Raw genomic sequence first — 20,540 nt, 5'->3', positions numbered from 1 at the left:
CATTTGACCTGGTTGATATCTTGCAAAAAGTTATAATTAAAGTCTGTTGCACCAAGCCCTTGAGAAAGTCCGATACTAATATTTTAGGATTCCGTAAGTTAGGTTATATGTGTTATCACTCTTCCTCATGGAACCAGACTTTTAAAAGAATTTTCTTCATTTTATTAAATTATGAAAAAATTCTTAACTCAAAAAAAAATTTTTTTTAATGCTTAAAGTTTGGGTCTTTTATCCTCCCCTTCACAGATGAATACGCCTCTTTTTTGTTCTCTGTGTTTTTTATTACAGAAGCTGGTTGTATATTCTTGTATCTAGAAATGACCAGCAGCTTTCAGACTTCAAATTTTACTGTTAGCCATGAGGGACAGAACAGGAACTGTGTCCGCCCCTGCTCACACAGAACATTATTTCCTAATAGCAAACAACCTGAACTTGCCTTCAAACACCTCCCGGGAGACATCCTAAAGCACATCATTTAGAAACTCTGCATCCTGTTTAAGTAATTAATACCTCAATCAAACTTGTGCTAACTTAGCTTTGGTCAGAAAAAAAATCATTTATTTTTCCCATTCCATGATCTATCAAGCAAAAGGCTTTTTTAATTAAAAAAAACTTTTTTTTTTCATTTTTATGAACTGGAAAGTAAAGCAAATGCATAATGGTTATAGAAACATTCATTTCTTAACTGCCTGCTTTGAAGATGAACTTGGGTTGATAATTCTACTTACTGTTTGCATGATGGCTTTCTGAAGTGCATTAGAGACTTTAGACTTACATCCCCATCCACATGTTGATAAAATCATGTAACTAGGATGATTTTTCCTTTGCTGTTTAAATACAGAGGCCATGAACTAAATTCCTCTGCTCACTCTTGCCTGTAGAAGTGATCTATTAGAACAGGCCCATAATGTTAGAATGACTCTGGTGAATACAAGGGTGAGAAGTCTCGTCATTCCTATCTTGAGACACTATTGTCTAAGGTATAAGTAAAAAAAGTTGATTTACTTTATTCACTTACTCATTTTTATAAGTTTTATGACATTCAAAGGAAATGCCATTGTGCTTATAAGCACCTGCAAGGCCGTACAGACATGATCTCCTTCCCCTATCCACGTCGCATGCTCTACACACATCTGTAGCTTCCTTGCTGTTCTTTGAACACACTTAGCAGGTGTCCCCCACCCCCAACCCCTTGGCCTTTGTTCTTGCTGTGCCCTTGCCTGGAAGATTCTTCACTTTCTATGTGCTTGGCTTTCTGCTTGACCTCTTTCAGAGTTCCATCCAGGAGTCACTTTAACACTGAGGCCTTCACTGAGCTCTGAACTATGGAATGGGTGGAAGAGAAAGGACCAGAGACATGAAAAGCCCCTTATAGAAACCAGCAGTCAGAGGTGTAGAGGTGTGAGAGCATAGCTTACGTGGTGAACTCAACTGTTACAAAAGCTTGGACTTGTCTCAAAAGCTATGGAAGGCACTGAAGGATTTTTTCAGCAGAGGAAAGGTATGAATCTATTAGCCTTTGAGAAAGCTCACTCAGGCATACCTGTGCAGAAAGAATTGAAGAAGACTAAAAACAGATTGGCCCTTGGGTGGATGTCCCATTAGGTAGGTGAGGAAGAAGGTTTGAACAAGAGCATAGCAATGCCCCAAAGGTATATTCTTGAGTAAGTACCTGGTAGGTTTGGAACACAAAGAGTAAAAGGATCTCCTTCAGGCCTGGGTAACACACTTTTGGTAAAGGCAATCACTAAATGGGAACTAACATATTTCTTTAACTCACTTGCTCGCCATAGTCTACTTAATATTTTATATAATCTTTAGAAATAGAATCCAGCAGGGCTGGGGATAAATAGGAAAGAAAATCAAGTGTACTGTGTAAATGTATTACTTGTTTATAAGTTTTGACTTTGCAAATCTCTTCGGGTCTTTTCTGAAAGACCATGAAAACCTTTGTGTAAAAGTTCATCTGCAGACAAGTGAATTTTTCAATTGCTCATTTGTTTTTATCTTTTGAATAAGGTTATGTCCATTATGCAATATCTTTAAATGAAAAAAAAAAGTTTATACATTTTACAACACCCAGAACCTGTATATAAATGAGCATATTTCAAGGTTCAAATTATATTTTAATACTTCTGGAGTTAAACTTAAAGAAATATAGTTTAATATGTTGAGACTCTAAATGTTACACAGTTTTTAATCTTGAGACATATACAAAGAAATTATTTTGAAAAATAAAAGAGGCCAGATTATTCTCATTTGAATTGGTTGGATATGAGGTATATATGTACAACTATAAAGGTGCCCACCATGAAAATACCTAAGAAAGAAAGAGTTCATTGATTAATAAAAATGAACTAAAAAGGTTGACTCTTTGGCTTGGAAAACTATTGGATCCAAACTTATTAAGTCATGGAGATAACAATAATCTAGTTATTTTAGAAATCTTAGAACACTAGAAAAAATGGCTTTAATTTTAGGAATAATAAGCATTAGTTTAACTAGTAAATAATGAATTTAGGACATTTTCATCGAAGTCATTATTCATAATGACTTTTGAAGCAGGCTGAAAATATAAATAGGAAGAAAGATTAGATGTTAGTGAAAGGTTTTATGGCATTTGCCCATTATTTTATGTTTATGTTTGTACTAGCAATCACAAAACTAATCAAATGTAGACATCTTAATTAACTGGTTGCAATGTACTCTTAACTTCAGAATCGATTTTTTGAGCAGTGAAGCCTTCATTTATAAACTTAAATTTCATGACCACAATATCACAGATATATAATAGAATTATTAATTTAAGGATACTCAAAACACATACATAAAAACAAAGTCTTCATCAGTAAAATAACTTTTGGGGTGTGTGTGTGTGTGTGTTTGTGCTTATACTTAAACAAATGGTGTCTTACATTCAACTCTGCTTCATACTCAGTCTCCTCCTAGTAACGGATGAGACTGGCCTTGGCTTGCTACCATTTTTCCTGCCAGTGAGATGAAAGGAGAATATGCACATTTTTGGTATCTGAGAATATGTCCTTGGCAACATAGTTATGAATAATCCACAAGACATGTACTCACAATTCAAAATTAATGTCATACTTAAAAACTGCTTATATTTTTAGTTTAACAAAAACAGAAGTAATTTCCTAACAGTGAAGAACAACATATTTACTTTCTTTATAGCAATCCTTTGACTTTCATTAAATATTGTGCTAAACCATACAATTAATATAATTTTATGGATTTCAGAGTTATAAGCAATCTTTCTAAATCTGATTTAATGTGATCATACAACAGAGACCAAATTAGAAAATACCAGATATATTGGTCTCTAGTTAAAACACTTGATTTAAAAATTGCTCTTATTTTTATATGAAGTATTCCCTTCAGGGTTATACATCAGTGTAATGAAATATTCAATTTTGGTGGACAATATTTTTTCAAGTGGCAAAGTTAGGTTTATAATGAGAAACAAACCCTTTTGAATTGAACATATACATTCTCAGTCTAAACATTGAATTAATGTGCTTTTTGTTATATGGTTTGCTTTCTAACATCAACATTTTAAGAAGTAAAATACTCTGGAGACACTTGGGAAAATGGAATCATGGACAGTGATAAAACCCAAATCTTTCCTTCACTCTCAGATCTGTAACTACAACTTTCAAATTCTGACTTTACTCAGCATTAACATTCATTTCCCAAACAATTTACCCTTGTGAGGAAATGATTAAACATGTTTATGTGCTAAGGGGAAGGAACTAGTGGAAAGCAAGAGGCTCTTATATGGATGCAGGGATAATTGATTTTTTCAAGTCCCCAAGGGCAGCAAGGCAAGGATGCAGCACATACCCGATGCATTCACCCCTTAGAGGAGGAGGGTCTTGTTTTCCTCTGATGGAGGAAGCAGGTCCAGTGGGTTAGAATCGTTGAGACATGATGTTGAGGGAATTTACCCCTGATAGCCTCTAATTTCTCTGTAAAATCTTAAACAGGGAGAAGTTTCAATAGAAGAAGTGAGTTGGGTGGGGAGGATGTCTGACCACGCAGATATATCAGACAGCAAACTCATTAAGAAGTTGGTTGGTTAAATAAATCTAAAAGGAATATATAAAGGTGATATTGTACATGTGCTTTCAATAATCTAAAGCTGATTATATGAGGAAATTGTTAGTCTTCCTGTGAGGATTACAAAACAATGTATGAGAACAGATTCTTTCAATGTTCCTAAACGTTGTCTACTTTTAATTTTAAAAAATTATGTATGACTAGTTCTTCCTCTAATGACTACTCTAGTGCCTAATTTCATATTGCGGAGTATGAATATAAGATGCTGATTAACTGAATGTAACACATTGAAAGTAAGCTAGCCATTCATTAGATAAGTGTAATATTAAGTGAAATGATAGAGTATCTTTAACTGTTAATATATAGTAAAACAAAGTATTTTTGAAAATATTGGAAGAAAAAATGCTTAGTATTTTAATATTAAAATAGATATGAATGGTCAAATTATGGCTGTATCTCTTCATGCTCTTTTCCATTATTCTGAGTAAAGCCACCAGAACCCCCAGCCCTGACTTTGTGATTGAAAAACGCTAAATCTCAGAACAGCCACATTTCTATTTAGTATGTAAATATTTCCATTCATCTTCCTAAACATTATATTTCTTCTACTCTCCCCCACTTCCCTCCCTAGTATCATAGCTTATGCAACAGCTGACAGCATCTCTTGTTTTTTTATGATACACACTAGGTACCACAAGTGACCTTGTCATCTCCTACTTTGTAAGCAAGTGTTTGTGCAGGTCAGTTGGCCACATTTCATAAGAGGAAGAATAGAATAACATGTTTATTTGTAATGCTGTTCAATTATTTTCTTTGCAAATCTGCTTACTGAGATTTTGAAGATGCAGAAGTCATATGTCCAGTTACTGGAAAACTGCATTGCATTTTTTCTTTATTTAATATTTATTTTATTTTTTTCTATTACCATTTAGTCTCCTTTTACCCCCGCTCCTCCCAGAAAGCACCACGCTGTTGTCCATGTCCAGGGGATGGGAGGTGGTGGAGGGGTTGAGAAAAGAAAAAGAAAAAGGACTCATGCATTGCACTTTAAAGGCTTCTAGCCACAACATCTTGAGCTTTCCAAATGAGGCTGATGTGGTGAATTTGAAGGTATTTGAAGAAACAGAGGTGCTGGGATAACAAAGATTCTTTTTTAAAGGAAAGAAATCAGAATCTTATTGCATTTTCTTTTTATGTTTTATTGATTTTGCTGTTACAGTTGTCCCAATTTCCCTTTCCTCTGCTCCCTCAACCCGGTGGCCCCCGTCCCTCCAGTTGCCCCCCCTTTTTAGTCCATGTCCATTGGTTGTGCATATAGTTCTTCTCAACCTCTTCCTGTCTACTCCATTCCCTCCTACTATGCTTCTTACTTCCTGTACCATCTCCCTCCCTCTCCCCACTTCCCCTTCCCTGCTGACCTCCCCCCAGTATGTTCCCCATACCTATAGTTCTTTTTCCACTCTCGTTGCCTATTTAGTTTGCCTTTGTTTTGATTCCCTAGCTTCTGTTGTTGGTTCTTGTGATGCAGTTTTCATTTTAATGTTCATAGTTTTGATCCTCCTTCTTCTAAACCAGCCCCTTTAACATCTCATATAATAGTGGTTTGGATCTAATGAACTCTTTCAGCTTTACTTTGTCCTGGAAGCACTTTCTCTGCTCTTCTATTCTGAATGACAATTTCACTGGATAGAGTATTTGTGGCTGTAGGTTTTTGATTTTCATTACTTTGAATATTTCTTGCCAGTTCCTTCTTGCCTGCAGGGTCTCCTTTGAGAAATCAGCTGATAGTCTAATTGGGACCCCTTAGTACATGATCCTTTTCTTCTCTCTTGCTGCTTTTAAGATTCTCTCTTTATCTTTAAATTTTGACAATTTGATTATAATGTGTCTTGGAGTGGTTCTCCCTGGGTCCAGTTTTTCTGGAACTCTCTGTGCTTCCTGGACCTGTAAGTCTATTTCCTTCCCCAAGTTAGGGAAGTTCTGCTTCATTATTTTTTCACATAATTTTTCAATTTCTAGTTCTTCTTCTTCGCCCTCTGGCAATCCTATAATCCGAATGTTTGGTCTCTTATAGCTGTCCCAGAGGTTTCTGAGCCTCTCCTCACTTTCCTTTTTGTTTCCTCTTTCTGCACTGGTTGACTGTTTGTTCCTTCCCTGTGTTCCGGTTTGTTGATTTGATCTCTGGATTTTATTTCTTCACCACTTGTCTCATATGTGTTTTTGTTCATTTCAGTATGAGTGGCTTTCTTTCCTTCCCTGTCCTGTTCAAAATCTTTTGTTAATTCTGTAAGCTACCTTATAACTATAGCTCTGAACTGAGCCTCTGAAAGGTTCCCTATTTGTTCATCTGTCAGGTTCCTCATCTGCTACCTGGTGAGCTGCGTCACCAGAACTTCAATTGTCTGCTTCAGTTTGACATATTTGTGTTTTGCTTTGCTTCCTGGGCAGGCTGTGGGGGGCAGAGACCCATGTACTCGTCACTACCTGGCGACCGGCGGCGGTCCTCAACCTTTTTCGATGTGCTGTGGCACTTTCTTTGGGGGTGGGGGTCCAAGATGGATTCCTGCCATTATTCTCCACTGGGAGACCAGGATCCGTCCCCCCACCCTCTGGGCCTCTCCGTCCGAGGCAATGAGGGACTGCCTTCCCTAGCATTGGGGTCACGAGCTGCCGGGACTCGATTGCAGCTGGGGTTGCTCCCCCTGCCGCTATCCCCACTGCTACTACAAACAGCGCCACCCGACCTTTCCGTTCCGGTTCCGATTTCACCCCTCCTACCTGTCCGGACAAGCACCGCTTGTTTATAACTTCATACATTGGGCTTCCATGTAGTTTTATTTTCTGGAATTTCTGGTTATCTTTTGTTTTGAGGTAGTTGTATTCCTTTCTAGTTGTAAAGGGAGACCGAGCATGTCTGTCTAAGCCTCCATCTTGGCCGGAAGTCCCTTATTGCATATTCTTTTTTTTTTTTTTTAACCCATTTTCACTGATAAATTTTAGTGTAATTTTGGACCACACTTACAGTCTAGGTTTTTGTTTTATTTTTATTTTATTTTATTTTTTAATAATTTATTTATTTGTTTGTTTATTTATTTGTAGAGAGAGGGGGAAAGGAGAAAGACAGGCAGAGAAACATCACTGTGTGGTTGCCTCTCACTTGCGCCCCCAACTGGGGACCTGATGTGCAACCTAGTCATGTGCCCTGACTGGGAATCGAACCAGCGACACTTGGCTCGCAGGCCGACACTCAATCCACTGAGCCACAGCAACCAGGGCCTCTTATTGCATATTCTTAATGTTCTTCAACCAAGAATAAGAAAGACGATCTCATTTGTTCTTCCAACTGAAAAATTTAGTTTTCCTTGATGTACAAAACATGAGCATATTTCAACACAGCAAGGAGAACCTTATAGAATAGCACAGTTTTAATTGGTCATCTATGTTTAAATCCTTGTAATGTGCTAATTAAATTGATTTTTCTTTTTAGGGTCCTATGGGGCCTCCAGGACAAAAGGTAGAGTATAAACAATGATGTGGAAGTATCAATAATTATGCTTCCATTGCCTAATGACTAAGCATGAGATGTGAATGTGATTAGCTATTGTAAGCCATGTTGAAGTGATCTGGTTTATGCAGTCTGCTTTATAAAAATACAATCATATCATGAAAGCCATTAAATTTCTAATCAATTCTATTATAGAAAATCCAATAAATCCAGAGCAAACTCTTTTTAGGCTGTCTGCCAAATTTGTAGGTTATTGAATTTTTAATTCAAATATTTATAAAATATGACAAAACTTAGAATGTGAAGGGTCATACAACATTGCAAATTAAATGCATGGCCTTCCTGAAATATCTTATTGTCAAGTGACCATAGAACTGACCAGAATAAAGGATGCACTTGTTGCTTGGTGACTGTATTTGAGTGGCCCACTAGAGTCTTCCTTCGCTGAGGTAAGCTGAAAAATGACTTTCTGATTATCATTTCAACGTTATACATAGTCATCAGAATTGACCATTATATTCTGATGGAGAGGGTCTAGAATTTCTAAAATTACATCAATACTGCAGTAATAACTATATCAATAGCAAGTAGATAGCCCTTTTCCAACAAAGTATTAGTAAGTCCCCATTATCCATTACACTTCCCACCCCACAAGGGGGAAAAGGGGATATTTAACCTGTAGAAAAGCTAAAGAAAACAATTGTATTACAACAGGTGGAAAAGTGATTATCTTTATCTTTGGAATCCATCAAAGATAGAGACTTTTTATCCCTAAGCATTGGGCATGTGGCATCTGTTGAAACATAATCCTGCCAGCCAAGTAAAAGCCAGGGAGTTGTGAGAGGACTTGTGTATAGGAGGAACACTTTGTCCTTCACAATAATGTCTCTATTAAGCATGGTGTGAAATTGTAAAGCTACCCTAATCCACATGCAAGCAGGATAAAATTACTGCCTCAGGCTTCAGGAAGTACGTTAATGACCCACTCAATATAACCACTAAAAGCACTAAGGAACTTGCCATCTCAATTTGTTTTGCATATAATGACCATATTTTTAATTGACCTATTTTTAGGGCAGTTGTAGATTTATAATTACTATTTTTTACCTTTTTCCACCATTAAGAAATTCAATATCCTGTATCTACTAAGAAAAAGCTGTTTTCTAGTGGTAGGTAAAGAATAAGCACATTTTCTTTAAAAATGGTTTCTCCAGAGCCTAAATGGGAAGTGTATGAAAGGAAATGACATCACTATTTGAAAACATTTGCTAATGTTACTATATCTAGCTCAATGCCATAGCTTTTCCTCAGGTGACAGCTTGCTTATTCTCAGTTCATTCCACCTACGTCCAGCCATCGATATTCACCCTGGTGTGCATGTGCACACATGTTTGAGCACATGTGCACATGCACACACACTTAATATTATACGTACAGAAGTTGTGTTGTTCCCAGTTAGTGCTTAACATTTGTAACATCTTTTTTAGTCTACTTTGCAAGACATATTCACACTTGTGTGGCTTAAATGTACTCCCTGAAAGTCTGGGGCAAAAGGCCGCTGATAATAACAAATGAGTTTACAACATGGGTCACTTATTTGACTAATTGTGGAACAAGTAGTGGTTATTTTAATTATATTTTGTTTTATGGTACTTAAAATCATGAAACTCAAGAGTACTGCTACTGTTCAACTTTTTCCAGGTAGAACTAAGCTTATTTGTTTCCTAAGAGCACCCAAATTTAGAGCCGTATGGCCTTGTGATAGCCATAGATCTCAGTTTTATGCTGGGACTTTCTTTAAAATCTTACTACAGTTAAGTGGATGTTTAGCAAAATGGTTAAATTTAACTCCATAGTTTCTGCGAACATTTTCATATGTTTGAACAAGAATTGAAAAGCATAGCCTCCCAGATATGTTTTAGCAGGGTCAAGTTATGGTGGACATAACTAATACAATATAAATTTAGAATAGAATTATTTTGTGATTGTGATATCAATTTAATCTAATCATGTGTCTCCTTAGGGTTCTGTTGGAGCACATGGAATTCCAGGGATGAATGGGCAAAAGGTGAGTATAGTATTTTTCATCATTTGGAGATGACTAAAATCACAATATTATTGTAGTCTGTAATTTTAGTAATAAGCTTATGTGCTTATAGAAACTCTATAAATACTTTTGAAATATAGGAAAATTATGGCGCCAATGGTTGCATTAGTTTAATTTTTAAAGATGTATTAAATAGAAACTCTTAGAAAATTTTTTATTTTATTTTGATAATTTATATGAGATACAATTATCTTTTTTGTAAATATATGTGGAATAGGGACAATACTATGTTTAACATAAATTGTGATAAATAAAATGCACTCTAGTTATTCTTGTCATTGCAAAATCAATATGTATTATTTTTCATTAACAAGTTATTCTTACAATAGAAATCTATTGAAATCTGAATCCAGAAACAAGCGCTTTTTACTGTTAAGCAAAATTGGGAGTTCAATAGACTTGTCAAGCTCTGGTAGTACACATTTATTGTACTGTTAATATTGAGGGGCAGAAATAAAGTAAAAACATACACACAAAGCTCTACATAGACATATCTGTGCACATGTATACTTTTATCCCTGCAGCACACTAACTAGTTGGAAAACATCTAGCTTTATCCCACAGCTCGGTCTGGCATTCTGTGACCCCCAGCAGTCCGACTGGCTCTTCAATCTTGAACCTCTACAGAGACCAGGGAAGCCATAGCAGCAGCTACTAAAGCCACTAGCTGAGCCAGTGTACTGGGAGCCAGGGAGCTGAGCTAGGGACTTCCCTGTCTCCCTCAGAGGTTTTGGACTGGCTCTGTGAAATCCTGCGATCCATCAGCTTGTCTTCCCAGAAGATTTTAAATCCATGTACTCTGGATTAAACTCTGAAATCACAAGGAACCCAACTCTTACAGACAGAATAAATCTCCTTGTGACCTTCTCTAATCCATCTTTTCTTCTCTAATAATATATGAACAATCACAATTTAAAATCCACTGAGTGGCTCAGAGCATGAGTCTACCACTTAGAGACAGTGTGAATTTCGGCCAAGTCTTTGAATTCCCTGGCCTCAGTTTTCTCATCTGTGCAAACAAACAAACAAACAAACAAAAACAATAGTAATATATACACAGTAGGGTCAGTGTGGGAATTAAATGAGTAAACAGACATAAAGCTCTTATGACAGTAATGTAACTATTAAACTTTTCCTTCATTTCATTTTAGTGAAATTCTGGAAATTTAATTGATCTGTGTTTGAAAAGAGGCTCTCTGTTTCCAGAATTACGGAGTTCCCAAGTGAAATTAATGTTCTCAACCAAGGCTCGTGGTATCCTGTAGTCCACCAACCAAACACTGCCCACTCATCAGTAGTGAACGGTCCATACCACAGCTCTGTTTTCCGTTTAGGAAAATGTGTCACCATTTGTTTCACAAATCCTGGTAAGGAAAGATTAACTTTCCATTTAGAACACTGCAGATCATAACCAAAACTTCAGAAGTGTGTTCATTTGAAGATGGATTTGAAAATTATAACTCAGGATACTTAAAAGGGACGAAATGTGGATATGGCATAAACATTGTTTTTAACATTGGTGAAAAGCAATGTTAAAGGTTAGCGTTTTCCTTCTTCTTTGTTTCGTTTCTTTTTTCAACTTTGAGACAATCATGAAAATTTATAGAAACCCTTAACCTGAAACAAAACAACTTTAAAACTGTCACAAATATACTTATGAAGACTGCATATTCTTTATTTTTGCAAAGGAAATATGCAATTTCCTTAGCAAGAGAAAGGAATGTGACATTTTCTTATCCTACTCACCAATTTTAAATTATATTTCAAGGAAGTAGTTAATATTTGCAGTTTTATGTCTTGTTATACATCTTTGTGGCATTTTAAAGTGTTTTCTGTAAAACCTAGGGAAGCTAAATGATTTCACACATATATGAAGGTATCAGTAAAATGCAATTTAAAGTGTTTTTCCTACTCTAGAAGTTAAAACTTTGGGTATGGGGTTTCTGTTAACCCTAGCCATTATCTACCATTTGTAATATTTGATATGTCCTCTTTACGAAAATAAAGTGCAAAAAATAAGTCCCCTTCACTGAAACAGTGGATCACTTAGATAGTAAAAACAACGTTGGAAAAAGAGTAATTGTTCTACACTCAAAGCATGTGAAATATGTCTTGGATCTCTAGAATTTGCTTCTCTGAGAAGACAGCTTACAATGACATAATTTTTTTAAAATGCACCTCTATATTCTTAAATTGTCTTGAGAAAACCTTTTTTTCCATATTAGAATTTTACTTTTTCTGACTATATACTTTTAATGGTTAGAAAATAGTTTTCAGACAATGGTTAAGGAAGGATATGATTTCTAAGCCATCAAAAATATGGCAGATAATAACTAGAAAGTAAAATAATTTTCCTCCTATAAAAATAGCAAGAAAAGTAGACTACTTTAAGAAAATATTTTGTTTGTTTTCTACTAGAACATTTTCCATTCATTCAGATTAAGAAAATCAGTGATTGGCTTTGACTAATCAACTTGGTGGTGACATGTTTTTTACTTTACTTTTTTTTTTTTTTACGACTTTCCTTTAAATTTTGGTCATCCTGATTGCTAATCGGAGCATTTCTTATATTTGTAATGGTCTTCTGCATTCTTCAGATTGTGCTAGGAAAAAGGACTTACGCAAGCAGTAACATGGCAGTCAATCCCACTCTAGCTCTTTCTGGTATCACAATCTGCAGATGGTTCCTAAGCAGCCTCTGTGAGCAACGGGAGGCTGTGTGGGGCGAGGGAAGGGTGTGAACTCTGCAGGCAGAGAGAGACAGTGCTGCAAGTCCTTGTCCTCCATGGGGCAAGTTACGGAATGTCTCTAAGGCTTGAATGTCAGTACAAATACAGACCTTGCAGTATTAACTAGATGACATCTCTAAAGTGAACATACTATCACAGGTACTCAATAAATGTTATCATCTATAATAGTAGTATCACACTTCAATAGTTTCAGCAAATGAGCCCTAGCCTTACTCTCAAGTAGAGAGCAGAAGCCAGTTGACTTCATGATAGGGAGAAAATGAATATTCAATATTACACATAAATATAATATATAAAATACATATAATATCTAATATAAATATAAAATGTTTCTCTGTCCCCTGGCTTCCTCCCTCCCCCACTGTACACATATGCCCAATAGCAGGTAGTTGGGGTGTAAGTACTATTCATATGGGAAAGAGAAAGACATGTCTCATATTATCTGAAAGCTCAGGCACCAGCATGGGGTAATGTAGGAGCGCTGTCCTGGAGTCAGGGTACTCTGTGGTCTGTCACTTCATGTGCAACCTTTGAAAGGCCCTTTTCCTCTCTGGGTCAAGTGGCTTCATTTGTAAAATGAGAGGTGGGGGCTGTACTAATTTATCTCTAAGGCCCTAAGTGATACTGTGTATCTACAAAAGGTCATCTATGTCTCATGTCCAATTCAACTGCTTCTAGCATCTCTGTTTCCAATTCTGAAAGTTGTTTCCATAATTTGGATTTGTTTCTAACAAAAAACTGAAGCAGAGCAGATTTAATGCCATCTTCCTTAAAAATATGAAGTGTTGTCCTCTTCTCTGTTATATTGGACACAAAATTTTTTGTAAATCTTATGAATAGATCTTGTTGGCATAGGTATAATTAATGTTTTATTTATACCCCATGATTCCTTCTCTCTCTCTCTCTCTGTCTGTCTCTCTCTCTGTCTTTCTCTGTCTCTGTCTCTTTCACACACACATGCACACGCACATGCACAGATATACTGGAGAAGTATATGGGCTTTTAAAAATAATTTTGTGGTAGGCCTTTTAAAAACTGAAGCATCCTTTGACAAAAAAATTGGTATGTCAGAACTTTTAAAATTTCAATCCTTAATAGTTGTAATTAGAGCCCTATATTTCTCTACTCTTTCCACATTTTCACATTAATTGAAATTTGTAAGAATAAATCATCATAATGCCAATTTGTTTGAATAGCAATCAGTGCCCAGGACTGTGCAAATGTCATAGAAGAGAAGGTCCAGAGAAGGAAATAGGGTACTGTGCAAATCTAATTTCTGAATCTGTTAGTTCACATCATTGTTTCTGTGTTACTATGAACATAATATTAAATATTTTCAAAATTAAAAACAATTTATTTTTGTCCAATCAAGCTAGAATTTTTCTAAGCTCCCAGAATTATAGGGATTGTTTCCAAAGCAAAGAGAAATATCAGGTGATATTGTTTCATGTATTTTTCAAGTGTTTCCTAGAATTTATTATTTTTAAGACTTCAAAATAAAATATAAATTAAAAATTGCTATTCATGTGTCACCTAATCCCCAATAGCAATGAGATTTTTAAGTCACATTAAATTTTAATCAGTTTGTGGTATTTAGAGTTTCTTTTCATCTCTTATCCATGGGTCTCACAGTTAGTTCTTCACTGACATTCACCTTCACAGCGTACTTCTAATGGCATTTGTATTGTAAGTATATTTAGAGAGCAGATAAATTGAAGCTCCCAGACTTCCAAAGGTCAAGTTGTTTATTCAAGTCTGTACAGTGGGCTATGCAATGAACTCAATGTATTTTATTCTTGAATTACTTACTGTAACCACTAAATACACTCTTTTCTTTGGCTACCTGGACTCTATTATTAAACAATCTAAATTAAATTCCTGCAGGATTTGAATATGTTATAGTTCGGTTTGTTTTCCGGTTAGCTTAAAACTTGCCTGTAACAGAATTTACCCAGTGATCTACTACCCAAACTACTTAGAACTTTTCAATTTTAGACTTTAAGTAAAGATATTCAGAGTTAGACGAAGTAATTGATTTCTGATTCCAGATTAATTAAATAGTTCAGGGAAAGCATCTTACAGCAACTTAGTTCTTTTACAGGTTAAAGTTGAGAATTAAATTATTTTTATTCATTTTTCTATCTTTTAAAGTTGGCAGTTGTGTACATTAGAAGTCTAAGAATACATGGCTTTTTTTCTCTCATAACTATGCATAACAACAGAATGAATTCTCTCTTCTTAAGGAAACACTTTTTATCTATTACAGGATATTTCATATTGTTAAATCACTTCATCCCTGAGTGTGATTCATACATTCTGAAGCATTTTTATAATACAAGTTTAGTCTTAAAGAGACTTTTTACTCAATTTTACTTATTCTTTATGTAATTAACTTAGTTCCTTTAAATAATAATAAAAAGTTAGCTGAAAGACATAATTTCATGTTGGCTTGAAATAAAACAATGAGAGTGAGATTTAAAAAGAAACAACCTTTTCCTCTGACTTTATTTAGGCATATTATTATAAAATTTAATACCAGTTGTCATTCCGGTAAATGAAATTATTGGGAGAGGGGAGAATAAAAAGTTGCGGGCATGGGCTAGGTGGGGTGAGGGGTATGAAGGGAAGGGAAGCTGTGCATAGATTGTCACAAAACAAAGAAACAGCAAAGAAAATGTTTCTGAATGTATTATGACATTATCGAGTCCACTTATTTTTTCCATTTTAATTGAAAAAACACTGTATATTAAAGAAGGGATCCCAAAAGTACCAATTTAGTAGATCTGATTAAATTGCATACATAATTTTCAAACTTTTTTAAGTTCCCTTAAATGTGTCCATTGATTCACTTATTGATGTCTTTAATCATCTGTTCAGCCCTAATTACTATGCACAGGCACCATCTGAGCACTGATATTAAAGCTGTCTCTGCCCCTGTGGAATTTCCAGCCTAATTGGGGATATGGACCTTAAATGAGCATTCATACTAAAGTCTGTTAAATTACAGTGCTGGCAAGTCCTGTGATGGAGAAGCCCAGGGCGGCCTGGCCTGGAGCAAAGGGTCAAGGAATGCTTCCCCGAAGAGGTGATTTTAGGGGAAACTTAAAAAATGGACAGCAGGTAGAGAGTGATTCACTTTCTCCATCCTAGTGCTTTCCACTGACAGCATTTGGCCAGGGGAAGAGAAATTATCACTATGCTGCAGTACTTCCAAATTAAATCACAGACAACCTTGGTCTTAGAATTCTGTTTCTGAAACATCAAATCAGCAACCACTATAGGATTTTTATTTTCATCATAGACTATCTTCTAGCCAAGTTTTTGATCACTAAAATATTAAGTCAATATAAGCTACAAAGTCTGTCTTTGTATCATTAAATCTGACCTCTAAATCATACTCTTGACTGTGTAATGTGTATTAAAAATCAGGCTGCAATGAAATAACTTATGATACTCTTAACAGGTTAACATCTACCCAGTTCCATCCATTTGATACCAGGCCACCTTGCAAAGGGGACAGTAACCATTATCCAATTGTGAAACAGTATCAGTGGGGTTAATTTATGAAGAACTGAATTTCTTCCAGGGTTCTTTTCTCTGTCTTCTCTGCCCAGTACAGAGGATAAAAGAGTGCTGTATATAATAATTACTAACATTTATTCAAGCACTGTCCTAAATCTTGTATGCATATTAGCTCACTCCTCACAGTAGTCCCATGACGTGAGTATAGTATTATCTCTATTTTACATTGTGGAAATGGAGGCACAGGAAGAACAAACACTTCACCCACAGTGACCCAGGTGTTTGTGATAGAACTCAGCTTCAAGGCCAGGAGGTCTGCCCCCAAACTTAAGAGTGAGGATTTTAAATTCAGAATATCTCAGCTCTGCTCGTCAGTGTTTTTATGACCTCGGGCAAGGTACTTACATTCTCTGAGCCTTAGTTTCTCTGTTTGTCAAATAAGAAGAATAACATTTACCACAAAGTTTATTCAGAAAAAATGAAGGCAGTAATAAATATAACTGTTTTTTCAAACATATTATTACATAAAAACAAGCTAGTTTTTCTCTGTAAATTGGAGACATTAATAACTCTATGACCTCAGAAACCTCCTGGGTGTGTAAGTAAATGTTAATAAGAACTGTTATCTCTTTCTACTTCTCTTCACTGATTTTTAGATTTTTCCCGTTGGAAATAACATTTAACATTTCAATTAATAATTAGACACACTTTCTTCTCAGGAGAGAAGAATAATTTATTATCTAAAATATGCATAGTTTTATTATTAAGAGTTGTACTCCAGGAGAGAAGAAATGACCTGGGTTTTTAAACTTAAAAATGGACATATTATCAAGGGCGCATTATATTGCAAGTCATAGAATGACTTGAAAGTTCAGCACCGATGCAGAAGGCTTCAGCTTTACTTTGCTCCGGCAAGTAAACCTCATCACAAAAAACACTGCTGCTTTTATCTCCTCACCCTGTCTCCACATTGCTGCCTCCATCCCAGTGCCGTCTCTCGTGGTTGTTGGGTGGCTGTCATTCGCTCCACAGGCTTCATTCTTTCCCATCTCTCTCCGGAGAGTGATGAGTCTCTTTTCCCCAAACAGCCAACAAAATTTCCCCAGCCAACAAAACTTTTGAGTCCCTTTGTAATTGGTTACAAATAGGCCATGGCCTCTTTCTCACCTCTCTCGCTAGTGGAAGGTCAGATAGTGATTAGCTACTGCCATTGCAATTTCTTTTCTAGCAGCCGCAGTCCGTGGAAAGTTGCAACAAACACAGTCTGATTTGGAAGAGAACACAGGGAGCTGAAGTGCTATGTTGTGTGTGTTTTAGCCCAGGTATAGCAAACTCTCCCACTTCACATACCCACCTTCATCCATTTTGACATTTTGTCTTTCTAAAACATGTCTGTGTTCTTCACCTTTTTTTTTTCCCCACGAGAGTACACACAGAGAACAATGTTTTTTTTTGTATGCAGAAAAGAGTGCCCTCTGTGGCATCATCCTCTCTGGCTGCTTTTTGCCCACTTTTGTACCTTTCTTAAGTTATTTTAAAAGGAGGTACTGGATAGTGGTTCCCTCAGACCCTGGCATGTGGTGCTCCCTGTCTGGCCTCTTGTGGAGCAGGAACCTCCTCTCCATGAGTGAGGAGTCCGTAAGGCCAAGGAAACATCCTACTCACAGCCCAGTCTCCCCATTTCTAGATCATATTCCAGGTACCTGAGACACAAGAATTACTCCTTCAACTGTCCTGAGTCTGCTTCCACTGCCTGTATTGGCCTTGTCCCCAGGTCCATATTCCCAAGGGTGGAGCACACAGCCCAGCTATGGGTGGCCTTGGAGCAGCGATCAGTGGGAATCTGCCAGCAGAGCTCTTAGGCTGCGGTGTTCACGCACAACCCTGAGGGATCTTCCTGGGGAAGGAGAGAGCTGGGGCTGGGAAGCAGAGGGAGGATGTTAGCATTGTGGGGTGGGATGGGCATCATCCATGTGCTCCTATCCCCAGACATTTGAATTTTAAGGATGTGCTCAAGGCATGTAATTCCTCTCATCTGTGTAAAGTTCACCATAATAAACTCAACTTAGCTACTTTCTGTGACCCCTAAATCCTTATTATCTCTTTGTGTTTGAATTTCTTTGTTCAAATTATATTTTGTACGTATCTGCCTACAATAATAGTACAGAAAACTAAAATAAAAAGAGCTAACCAGCAGACTTCTTTTTGAAATAGTCCATATTGTAATATTATTGATATAATTATCATGTGTTCTTATTTTACATTTTTAGAATTTGTACATTTTTTAAAAAGCGTAGTGAAGGCTTGAGTAGACCCATTTCAGTATATTATCTGAAAGAAAATATTTTATTAAATTCCTGCTGATAGACCTGTCTACTTTTATACTCATTAGTATTCTTATTACCAATACAGACAAAGAGATTCTAATTTTGGGGCTGGAGTTGGCTGATTAGAGAAACAAAACCAAGTCCTCTAAAGGGATGGCAGAACTCCGACACATAACTAAACCCAACCACCCAGGCTATGGGTGCGCTGGTTTTTCTTTCACCATGTTACAAAGCCGCCTCTGCCTCCAGCAAAGAAACAGGAAAAGAATTAGGGATCAGGTATGCAAGTAGAAGCTTTTGCAAAACTACTGAATTGCTCCACATAGGAGAGTGTGACGCTGAATTCCCAGTAGTCTAGGAAGAACAGAAGGAGGGAAGAAGTTGAGGTGGGAGGGGGAGAAGGGAGAAGCCAGCAAGATGAAGGACTGCACGCTCTGAGATGCGACACCTTCCTGAGAACACCAGGCACTCAGTCCTGAGCTCACAAAAGGCCAGGGGAGAGCAGGGTTCTCAAGGCAACTGACTCATGGATGCATTAAATTGGTATGGGTGAAGCAGAGGGGACGCATACAAATGCAGGACCTCGAGCTGAGGGGCCTGGAGAGCAGGACTTGGACTTTCACAACCTGTGAAACTGGGAATTGAGCCAAGTTTCATCAGATGTCTGAAAAATAAGAAGCCACCAGTGACATCTTTAGCCCAACAACAACAAATAATAATAATAATAATAAAACTAAATCTTAATCCTGTAGAGCTGGGAGAAAGGAAACACTTAACTTATCCCCACACACTGCATAGAAGAAAGGTTAACCCCACAAAAGCTCGAGAAATTTACTCTTTGTCCAAGGACCAGAAGTGGAAAACATGAGACTAGACTGGAAGCTTCCTGAAGCCACTTTCCTATTTTATGCTAAAATTAAAGGGAAGAGAAACATAAAAGTGAGTGAGTTTTTTTGTTTGTTTGTTTGTTTTTGTTTTTTCTTTCTGACACAAGTTGCTCAAATAGAAGAAACACGAAATGGGAATCAGAAGACATAGGTTCTAAACTCACATTTTTCTCTTTGCATCTATTTGCCTCTGGAGAAGTTACTTCCCCTTCCTGAATGTGTTTCTTCATCTGTTAGGAATGGCTGGCTTCGTTCAACTAAAATATTTCACTATTTTGCGAGTGCTTCTGCTTAGGGAAAAGCAGATGTTAGCATGAGTTCATGAGGTAAATGATGACATGGGTAAATTCAAAAAGGGCCTTTTGGGAACTTTAGCTAACATGATAATTTATATAACCAACATTGCCCTGGCTACTACTCACCCTTCACCTGAGGCACACAGGGTGAGGGAGAAGGAGCAGATGAAAGGTGGGAGATAATCAAATTAATGGACATATTTTTAATGGCCCAGTCTTTGCACCCACCGGCAGAATTGTGGGAGCTTTTAGTCCCTCTGGGAAGCCACGCTTCCCTTGCCAGCATCCTGAGGGGCTTGGGGGCTTTGCTGGGAAGCTCATTCCTAGCAACCTGTCCTTAATGGGTCTCCTCTCCACACATCCACCATTGCTGCTTACCCCATGTTCTTCCTCTGTTGTCAACCCTAATATTTCAGATGGACCTGCATGACTAGAGGTGTCACTGTGGGGTTAACATCTCTACCATCCTTCTCCTGGGTCCTCCTATAGCTGAGACGAAGAGCCATCTCTTGCCACCATGGTTATATGTCTTTTCCAGTTTCCCAATATTGAAAGGGTTATAAACATGTCATATCCCCATGTGGGTTCACTGCATTTGCATCTCCTATATTTACTCTTCCCTCCAACATATATGTCCTGAACAATTATTATGTGTCGGGAATAGTTGCTAGGCACTACGGAAAGAAAGTGAACAAAATTGACAAGGTTTCTTTTCTAGTGGTGGTGAGGGGATGGAGATGGGAAAGAATCGCCAAATAAAATATAGACTACCCAATTAAATTTGAACTTCAGATAAACAACCCATAGTTTTTAATATGACTATGTCCCCTTTAATGTTTGGTATATATTGTACGTAACTAAAAAACTATTTGTTGTGCATCTGAAATTCAAATTTAACTGGGTGTTTTGTATTTTTATTTCCCAAATCTGGCAGTCATAGTGAGGAAAACAAGAAAACAAAAAATATATGCCTTATGTGGTACCTGATGCACTAGAAAAAATAAAGTACAGCAATAGGCACAGGGAGTGGCAGCAGCAGTGAAGGTTCTGGGGCCACCCCTTTAATAAGGGG

The 20,540-nt window shown here is 36.9% G+C and overlaps 1 protein-coding gene across 1 annotated transcript in view; it reads left to right on the top strand.

Annotated features, from left to right (window-relative positions):
* COL25A1 (collagen type XXV alpha 1 chain) overlaps window positions 1-20,540 on the top strand; it is a 485,787-nt gene that overhangs the window by 390,249 nt on the left and 74,998 nt on the right. The window contains 2 exon segments of the mRNA XM_090267359.1: window positions 7,562-7,588; window positions 9,603-9,647. Of these exon segments, the coding sequence (XP_090123485.1) occupies window positions 7,562-7,588; window positions 9,603-9,647 (72 nt within the window).

The sequence above is a fragment of the Furipterus horrens genome, unplaced genomic scaffold (assembly GCF_987537825.1).
Source record: "Furipterus horrens unplaced genomic scaffold, mFurHor1.1.pri manual_scaffold_2, whole genome shotgun sequence".
In the NCBI taxonomy this organism is placed as follows: Eukaryota; Metazoa; Chordata; class Mammalia; order Chiroptera; family Furipteridae; genus Furipterus; species Furipterus horrens.
This window is presented reverse-complemented; position numbering and strand designations above follow the sequence as displayed.